The 10,566-nt window shown below is 31.8% G+C and overlaps 1 protein-coding gene across 1 annotated transcript in view; it reads left to right on the top strand.

Moving 5' to 3' along the window:
- The window catches only part of LOC107696502 (inositol-3-phosphate synthase 1-A-like), a 12,193-nt gene extending 1,932 nt beyond the window's left edge, over positions 1-10,261 (top strand). The window contains exons 4-11 of the mRNA XM_016496865.1: positions 633-762; positions 841-1,034; positions 2,781-2,930; positions 3,935-4,150; positions 5,838-6,002; positions 6,595-6,708; positions 8,408-8,625; positions 9,764-10,261. Coding sequence (XP_016352351.1) covers positions 633-762; positions 841-1,034; positions 2,781-2,930; positions 3,935-4,150; positions 5,838-6,002; positions 6,595-6,708; positions 8,408-8,625; positions 9,764-9,959 — 1,383 coding nt within the window. The 3' untranslated portion in view covers positions 9,960-10,261. The remainder of the gene's footprint in view (positions 1-632; positions 763-840; positions 1,035-2,780; positions 2,931-3,934; positions 4,151-5,837; positions 6,003-6,594; positions 6,709-8,407; positions 8,626-9,763) is intronic.
- Positions 10,262-10,566: the final 305 nt, after the last annotated feature.

Here is a 10,566-nt window from a genome sequence, read left to right as displayed (position 1 = left end):
GATTTCATTTGGCATATTTTTCCCTTCTGCCCAACAAGTGAAAAACACTGCCCTAAAGCAGCATGATATTTAGAGGAATCAAATAAAGATACTTCTGGATTCACTGAAATTTCTGCTTTTTATCATTTTAATATATCTGATTTCAGACAATCCATTCTTTTGGAATTGTGCATTATAAGTTAGGCCTATTGAAATATCCCAGCAAACCAATTTTTTTTCTAAGAACGTTTTGCGAATGTTACCATTAAGTTAAGAAAAGTTATTTCTGAATGTTCTATTCGTTTAGGTTTTTTGTCTTAAAATGTCTTATCGTGGTTATACAAACATTAATGGAACATTCCATTTTATCACTTTGCAAACATTATGGGAATGTTGCGTTTGAACGTTCTCTAAATGTTCTGAAACAATTAGTAACATTTAAAAAACAGATGAACATCCAACTAAAATGTTTAAAAAAACAACATAATGTATAGATATAATTTTTGTGCTAACGTTTTGAAAACATTGTTAAAGACCAGATAACACTGAATGAACATTCTATTAACGTCACTGGAAGAGCGTTTGTTCATAGCGTCCAGATTACCTTGCCAGAACGTTCTGAGAATGTTTGAATGATCCTGTCCTTCTTTCAGAAAGCGAATTACTATGGCTCGTTGCTGGAGTCGTCTACGGTTTGTCTGGGATCCAGTCCGGATGGAGAGGTTTACGCTCCCTTCAGAGATCTGCTGCCGATGGTGCATCCCAATGACATCGTGTTTGATGGTAGCTGCATCAGCTCTCGTGATCTGACGCTCTGTTTGCCATTGTGCAGTAATGACTGAAGCTGTAATATGTGCGCAGGCTGGGATATCTCGTCTCTGGACCTCGGCAGAGCCATGGAGCGCGCTCAGGTTCTGGACTGGAGTCTGCAGGAGAAGCTCTGGCCACACATGAGCCAACTCAAACCCAGACCCTCCGTCTACATCCCAGAATTCATAGCTGCTAACCAGGAGCACAGAGCTGACAACCTCATCAGAGGAAGCAAAGCAGAGCAGGTGAGGAACTATTCACAGCTGCACTGTGTATTAACTATATCGGCAACGCTGTATAAGACGAATTCACATTAGTTAACTAAATCACTAAAATGTTAAAATGAATTTAGTTTTGTGCATTGCTGAATGCAATGCAAATTTATTTTTATTTATTTATTTTTATTTTGAGCCTGAATCATGAAGTTGCATTGCATTTTCTTCCTTTTTGGGTAGCATGCACAAAACATTTGAAAGTACTTTGCATGTACAGTATAACTAAATTACTACAATTAATTTTAGTGTATAAATAATGAATGCTTTAGAATTATTTTTCATTGTTAGTTCATGTTAATGGAACCTTATTATAAATTTGTACCATATTTTCTTTAGACTGATCTATTACATGTTACAGTAAATAATCACAGTACATTTTTACACAAATTTTTCTGCACTCATTTACTATTTAGTTTGACCTTTTGATTGATGAACATCAGTTTGTGAAGCTTAAGCATCTCATTTCATTGATAACTTATTGAAAAAAAAGTCTTATTTTTGTGCAGTATTTGTGAAATATTGTGTATATATTCTGTGACTATATACAAAAATAAATTTTAACTAAAAATATATTAATGTAATTAATGTTAACTCAGATTAATAAATGTGCTCAACATTCACGAATACATTATTAAAATAAAAAATTGTATGTTCGTATTATTTAACGGACCAAAGCTGACATGAGCTTACAATGCACAGTATTTTTATTAATTAACATTAACAACTTAATTAATAGACACTGCTCATAATACTCATTGTTAATTAATGTTAATGTATTACTTTATGTTATAACTAGTGCTGTCAAACGTTTAATCGTGATTAATCTCAGAAAAATATCCATATTTAAAACATTCTAAACACTTTTCTCTCACTTCCGCTAACTGACGTACGTGCTAGCCGTGGATATTTTTCTTTAAAAAACGCAGCGATTCGCTAGAGGAGGCATTTATTCACCCCCCGGAGCTGCGTGAGGCATGTTTTATTATGGATGGATGTGCTTTATTTGACTCCTTTTGGACTGTTGAATGAAAACACTTGCCTATGCCATTATAAAGCTTAGAAGAGCAGGACATTTTTAAATATAACTCCGATTCGATTCGTCTGAAAGAAGAAAGTCATATACACTTAGGATGCCTTGAGGGTGAGTAAATCATGGGTTAATTTTAATTTTTTGGATGAACTATCCCTTTAAAGTATTAACAAATTTTTTTTAATCATTTATATTTTAATATAAAATATATTTTATTATATATATTATATATTTTATTATATTTAAATATATTATATATTATTAATTAAATATTATTACATTTTTATATTTTATATATACATCATATACTGTATATATTATACATCAGGATGTTTTAAAATATATATTTGAAATAATATCGTAAATATATCAAAGCTTAATTTTTGATTAGTAATATGCATTGCTAAGAACTTCATTTGGACAACTTTAAAGGTGATTTTCTCAATATTTTGATTTTTTTGCACCCTCAGCTTCCAGATTTTCAAATATTGTCAGATCATAACAAACCATACATCAATATGCATAAATCTCAATAAAAAAAAAATTGACCCTTATGACTGGTTTTGTGGTCCAGGGTCACATATATATATATGTACACTATAAGTATATATATATATATAGTGTGTGTGTTTGTTGAGTAAATGTATAAATCAGGATGTTTTTAATATTCTTGTGTCCTGTTTCAGGTGGCTCAGATCCGCAGAGATATCTGTGATTTCAGAGAGAAGAGCGGCGTGGATAAAGTTCTCGTTCTCTGGACGGCGAACACCGAGCGATTCTGTGACGTGATTCCCGGAGTCAACGACACGGCCGAGAACCTGCTCAACAGCATTCAGGTGAGCCTGCTAAAAACACAAATCTTCTTAATGAAACTCTCATTTCTTCCTTTAATATAAGTGAGTGTCTTTTGTTGTTGCTGGGTTTTCATTAAAAAAAACAACAACAGTGAACCGCAAACTAAGAATTTGTTTTAAATAAGGGCAAAGACCTTATTTAATTGGGTTAATAAACGCAAGGCTATATCCATCATATTCCTTTTGTTAAAAAAGTTAGATGTTTAATGTATGCAAATTTGCCATTGTACTATTTTATGGCTGATGTGTTTTAAATAATAAGATAATAAACCACAAACTACGATCGGGAAATTCATATTTATTTGTGTTAAACGCGGGTAAAACATATCATTATTAATTTTGTTAATAAAAGTTGGAAGTTTAATATTGGTGAATTTGTCATTGTACTATTTTAGTGCATAGCCTGTGTTTTTTCCATTAATAATAATGAGCCATAAGCATTCATTTAAAGGAAGAAACCTTTCATTTATTTGTGTTACAATTCAGTCTTATTCGTTCTGTTCATAAAAGTTTTATGTTTAATATAAATGACTTTGTCATTGTAGCTTTGCTGATGTTGTGTGTGTATTTCATTAAGAGTAGGCTAATACTGAATTGACCTTAAGAATTAATTTTGCTTCAAGAATAGGAAAGACCTAACGTTAAAGATCAACAAAAGCACTACAGATGTAAGAATGCGAGATTTGTTGATGCTCTCGCTCTTTCTCTGCTGTCTCTTTGCTATGTCTGTAGAAATGATCGTTAATTCTTAATTGGGGTACGGCACAGACATGTTACATGTAATAATATAATCAAAAAAAGTCATGGCAACAAATGATTTTTTTAAAGTCAGTTTAATAAGTTGAAATGACTTTCACAGTCAAACACAGTCATGTTCAATCATTGCGTCTTATCATTGCAGGCTTAGGCTACTTTCTTTATTTTGGATGGTAATGAATGGATCAGAATCACTGGTATTGATGGTTTCTGTGGTGTTTGTGCCTCAGATGGGGCGTGAAGTGTCTCCCTCCACCATGTTTGCGGTGGCCAGTGTTTTGGAGGGCTGCGCCTACATTAACGGCTCGCCGCAGAACACGTTTGTCCCCGGAGCCGTGGATCTGGCCCTCCAGCGCGGCGTCTTCATCGGTGGAGACGACTTCAAATCTGGACAGACCAAACTCAAGTCTGTGCTGGTGGACTTCCTGGTCAGCACTGGAATCAAGGTGAGAGAGAATCATTACATTTCTGAAACAGTAACGCATGCATTAGTGTCCCGTTATTTTGTTTTAATGCGGGGTGTCATATTACAAAATGTATTACGGTCTTTTGGAATCAAAACCTTTTAGAATCTTGACAAAATGCATATCTTTGGAAAGGTCTACGTCTCATGATTCCATGTTTGGTGGTTATTTTGTGATAGGAGTCATACTAAGAGAAAAATGTATGCATTTGTGACAGAAAAATGCATTAAAAAAATTCAATGGGGTTTGGATGGCACCCGGTGGCTGTTTGTGGTATAACGCCTAAACAAAATTGCATAGTAACCTCAGTTTTTTAATATCAACTTCAAATTTGGAACACAACGAATGTAGACATATTGTTTTAATTTTATAGCAATTTTGTATTTTTAACTGTTTTTTTTTTATGTTTATTTTATATAAAATAAAATAAAAATAGTACAATACATTTTCTTTACAGTAAATTTAAACCTCTATCATTTTTTAATACTTTAAATGTATTAAATGATTTCACTTCTGTAATACTCTGCTAATTGTCTTCTTTAAAAAGAGACCAACCTTAGGTTCAAAAGCGTTCATGAATCATAATAATTTAAGTTTGTATAGTGCACTTTCTCGTGAATTTTAAAAAATGTGGATGACAGTTAAGGGGAAAAACACAGATATAATTTAGGTAACATTTAACAATAAAGACCCAGTAGTTAATGCATTGACTAAAATGAGCAAACAAAGAACTTTTTTTTTTTTTTTTTTTCTAATTCAGTTTTTTTGCATTTTAACTTTTCCACATTCAAAATTTTTTTTTTTTTTTCGATTTGAATTTTTCTGGATTCTGTCTTAATGGTTAATTTCAGGATCCCATGAAATCCATTTTATTTCTCCCCAATTTCTGTTTTTTTTTTTTTTTCTTCAAATTAAAATTAAAACGTAATTTTAATTTGGGGAAAAAAATGGACTGGGGTCCATTTTTTCTGTTTTTATGATTAAATTAAATGTTAGTAGTAATGTGTTACAGAATTTATTAATCTTTGTTAACAGTAGTTAATAAAAATATAACTGTTCATTGTTAGTTCATGTTAGCTCAGGTCCATTAAATAATATTAACAGATTCAACATTTGATTAATAATGTATTAGTAAAAGTTGAAATTAACATGAACTAGGGTTATTAAATGCTTTAGAATTATTTTTATTGTTGCTAATGTTAAATAATGGAACCTTATTGTAACATTTTACCATAATTGTCTTTAGAGTAAATTATTAGATAGATATGTTACAGTAAATTATCACATTACATTTTTTATACTATTCATTCAATAAAATTTTCTACACAAATTGTAATGTTTTTTTTTTTTGATGCATATACAATTATGTTGACCTTGATTTACAATCATTCATTTTTGAAGCTTAAGCACCTAATTTCACTGATAATTTGTTACATTTTTTTTAATAGATCCCATTTTTGTACAATATTTTTGAAAAGTGCCATAGGTATATATTCTGGAAAATCATCAATATACTGTAATATTATATATTTCTTCTGTTATTTTATTATATAAAATATTCTATATTTTATAATATATAAATAATATATTATTATTGTGTTATTTATAGTATATATGTGGATTATTCTATATTGCATATTATTTAAAAAAATAAAATGCTCATTTTCAGCCAACGTCTATAGTGAGTTATAATCATCTCGGCAACAACGACGGTCTGAATCTGTCGGCGCTGCAGCAGTTTCGCTCTAAAGAAATCTCCAAGAGTAACGTGGTGGATGACATTGTGCAGTCAAACCCTGTACTGTACCGACCCCGAGAGAAACCTGACCACTGCGTGAGTCTGACACTATGTTACAGATACACTACTGCTCAGAGCTGTGATTTAAAAACAATCTATTCATCAAGGATGCATTAAATTGATCAAAAGTGATTTACAATGTGACAAAAGGTTTCTATTTCAAATAAATGCTGTTCTTTTGATCTTTCTGTTCATCTATGAATCCTGAAAGATAAAATGTATCACAGTTTCCACAAAAATATTGGGCAGCACAACTGTCTTCAACATCGATAATAATCAGAAATGTTTCTCGAATCATTAGAATGATTTCTGAAGGACACTGAAGACTGGAGTAATGATGCTGAAAATTCAGCTTTGATCACAGAAATAAATGACAGTTTAACACATACTGTATTCACATAGAGAACAGTTATTTTAAATTGCAATAATATTTCACAACATTTTTTATCAAATAAATGCAGCTTTCATGAGCAGAAGAAGCTTCTTTCATAAACATTATAAATCCTACAGACGCTCTTTTGAACTGTGCTGTAGATCAGCTCAGATGGGGTCTAATGTAGCAGTTTGTGAATGCAAACAGGAGATTGCTGCAGTGCATAAATAAGGTCTGACTGGTTTATCAGAACAGGTGGTTATTAAATATGTGCCCTATGTGGGCGACAGCAAGCGTGCGATGGATGAGTACACGTCTGAGATCATGATGGGAGGAACAAACACCATGGCTCTGCACAACACCTGTGAGGTGAGATCATCGCAGATCAGTAAACACATGCAGGAAATTCTGTTTTTGTTTTCTACATTCTCATTTAATGGTTAAATTAAATGTTAAATGTTAATCAAAAAGCATGTGTAGTTAATTGAAATCCTGAAGCTCATACAATTTAACAATAATTAATTAAAAGTTTAACAAAAATGAATTTTTTAGGGCCCTGCGTAATCCATTTTATTGTACTTTTTCCTAAACTCATTTTTCTTTCCTGTTTTAATTTTTATGATTACATTGTTTCTGTTTAAAAAAAATGTTTCAATTTAAATTTTTCTAGATTCTGTTTTAATGGTTAAATTATATGTTAGTAGTCAAAAAGGTCATCTGATTAATTGTAATAATGAAGCTTACACAATTTAACAGTCATTTACCACAGGTTTAACAAAAATTATATTTTAGGTCCCTATGAAATTTTGTATTTTTTTTATTCCAATTCGAATTTTTTCTGGATTCTGTCTTAATGTAAGTAATCAAAAAGCATGTCTATAATTAATTGAAATCACGAAACCTATACGTTTAACAACAATTTATTCAAAGTTTTTTTTTTTTTATAATTTTTAGGGCTTTATAAAATTCATTTTATTTTTTTCTCAAGTTAATTGTTTCCTTTTTACTTTTTCTGCTTTCATTTTTTCCCAGTTTACATTTAAATTTTCTGGATTCCATTTTTTCTTCTGTTTTAACTTTTCTGGATTTTGTTTTAATTAAATTGGTTAAATTAAATGTTAATCAAAAAGCATGTGTAGTTAATTGAAATCCTGAAGCTCATACAATTTAACAATAATTAATTAAAAGTTTAACAAAAATGAATTTTTTAGGGCCCTGCGTAATCCATTTAATTTTACTTTACCCTAAACTCATTTTTCTTTCCTGTTTTAATTTTTATGATTACATTGTTTCTGTTTAAAAAAAATGTTTCAATTTAAATTTTTCTAGATTCTGTTTTAATGGTTAAATTATATGTTAGTAGTCAAAAAGCTCGTCTGATTAATTCAAATCATGAAGCTTACACAATTTAACAGTAATTTACTAAAGGTTTAACAAAAATTTAATTTTTGGGTCCCTATGAAATGTTGTATTTTTTTTTACCCACATTCCTTTTTTTCCCGTTGTAATTTTTCTATATTCCCTTTTTTTTTTTTGCAACAAAACCCCCCCCCCCCCCCTGGCTTTCTCTTTTCCCTTTTTTTTTTTTGAACAAAACCCCCCCCCCCCCCCATGGATTTCTCAGGATTGTCTTAATGTCAGTAATCAAAAAGCATGTCTACAATTAATTGAAATCACGAAACATATACATTTAACAACAATGTATTAAAAGTTTTTAAAAATTAAATTTGATAAAATTCGTTTTATTTTTTTCTGAAGTTAATTGTTTCCTTTTTTACTTTTTCTGCATTCATTTTTTTCCCAGTTTAAATTTACATTTTCTGGATTCCATTTTTTCATTCCATTTATTTCTTCTGTTTTACCGTTTCTGGATTTTGTTTTAATGGTTGCATTAAATGTTAATCAAAAGGCATGTCTAATGAACTGATAATTTATTATAACTTTTTTAAACTACATTTATGCAAGGATTTCATTTCATCACATCAAATGATATTTAACAAGTATACTCGTCAGTATGGTCCCATTTTTCTATGCCTTTCTGATGCCTCTGTCATCTGCGTGTGTCCAGGACTCTCTGCTGGCCAGTCCCATTATTCTGGATCTGGTGATCCTGACAGAGCTGTGTCAGAGAATCACGTTCTGCACGCAGGACGATCCGGTTTTCCAGGGTTTTCACAGCGTCCTCTCGCTGCTGAGCTTCCTCTGCAAAGCGCCGCTCGTGCCGCAGGGGGCGCCGGTGGTCAACGCCTTCTTCCGCCAGCGTGCGTGCATCGAGAACGTCATGAGGTCGGACGCCATTAGTCATTAGTCATTTTTATTTATATAGCACCATATAATTGCAATGTTCATTGTCCAAGGTGCTTCAATTACAATTCAAAGATAAAACTAAATACCAACAACAGAAAAAATATAACCATAAAACACAATTAAGAGGAAGAAAAAAACCCGCCACATATATACACATTATTTAAAAGCATGAGAGAATAAGTAGTCTTTAAGTTTATGCTTAAAAATGGACAAAGTGGGTGTGGATCTAATGTGTTGTGGTAAGCTAGTCCAAAGATTGGGACACCTTTGTTGCTAAAATTAGCAACTTTATGACTACCCTAGCAACGTTTTCTTCCAAAAGCACCTAGCAACAAATGTAGCTATTTTTAAAATTTATTTGGCAACTTTTAGCAACTTTTGTTAAGTGACCCAAACAATAAAAATGCACACATTTTCCATCTAAATTATGCAAAAAGAGGAAACCGAAGATGCCTAGCAGTACACACATCACGTGAATTAAGTTAGCTGCTATTTGCAATTCTTCAATTTAATAATAATAATAAGTGAGTACACTGTAAGAAAAATATCTAGAAAAATGGAAAAGGTACTAGTAATTTTCCAGGACACATCCATTATCCATTATCCGTTGTGTAACCCAAAAACACAAAATGCAGTGCATAATTTAAAATGCAGGTAAAAAACCTGTGAAAAATCAATATGGAAAATTCCTTCATATTAACATAGTAGATTGTGCCCTATTTTTACAGACTCTTCTTAGAGTGTAGCATACTAACTAACTACTAATACACTGCTTAAAACTATAATTGTTCAAAATGTGTAGTTTTACTAGCTAATAAAAAAAAATTTAAATTGTTGAAAAATGTGTAAGTGTTCAGTAATTCAATGTTGTATTTAAAAATACAATTATTTGTATTTTAATATTATATTATGCATTTATATAATTTTACGAAAAAATATAAATGAACATTTTTTGCTGAGATTTGATGCAGTGACACAATTTTGTGTCGTGATTATGTAATGACATCATCAAGTTCATTTAGCAACTTTTTGCAACAAATGGGCCTTCCTTTAGCAACTTTAGCAGCACTGTTTGCGTGTGCATTATTGTTTAATGTGTTTGTTTGTGAGTCTGCAGAGCGTGCCTCGGCCTGCCGCCGCAGAATCACATGCAGCTGGAGCACAAGATGACGAGGAGCTTCATGCATTCAGAGGAAAACCACATCCATAATCCCATCCTCATGAACGGAAAGATCGAGCACATCAAAGGCTATCAGTCTGCCAAATACATCGACATTAACGGCCAGGAGAAGCTGCAACACACAATCACATAAAGAGCAGCTAGATGTTTACTACTGTCTGAAGTCTGATCGAAGTCAAATCCAGTTGCTTTCTTATGCAACAGCCTTGCTTGATTTTTGTATTTGCACTTGAGTACTTGTTCTTGTTTAGCGAGTATACTGTAATTCTGGATGAATAGTCATCTATGCATTCCCAGACGTGGAATTTTTTCCCAGGTTTTGTTCATGATTAATTCACTGAGAAACTCATCGTTTTTGTTTGTTGTACAAAATTAATTCATTCTTGAATAGTGAGAATTGTTGTTGCATTTGGCAAATGTATAAATACAGTTCTGTGAGCACTATATATGTGTGTGTGTGTGTGTATATATATATGTGTGTGTGTGTGCGTATATATATATGTGTGTGTGTGTGCGTATATACAGTACATATATGTGTGTGTGTGCGTATATATATATACAGTGGGTACGGAAAGTATTCAGACCCCCTCCAATTTTTCACTCTTTGTTATATTGCAGCCATTTGCTAAAATCATTTAAGTTAATTTTTTTTCCTCATTAATATACACACAGCACCCCATATTGACAGAAAAACACAGAATCGTTGACATTTTTGCAGATTTATTAAAAAAGAAAAACTG

This window comes from Sinocyclocheilus anshuiensis, unplaced genomic scaffold (assembly GCF_001515605.1).
Source record: "Sinocyclocheilus anshuiensis isolate Anshui unplaced genomic scaffold, SAMN03320099.WGS_v1.1 scaffold217, whole genome shotgun sequence".
Taxonomy (NCBI): Eukaryota; Metazoa; Chordata; class Actinopteri; order Cypriniformes; family Cyprinidae; genus Sinocyclocheilus; species Sinocyclocheilus anshuiensis.
The sequence above is the reverse complement of the archived record's forward strand: the minus strand, read 5'-3'. Positions and strand labels throughout refer to the sequence as shown.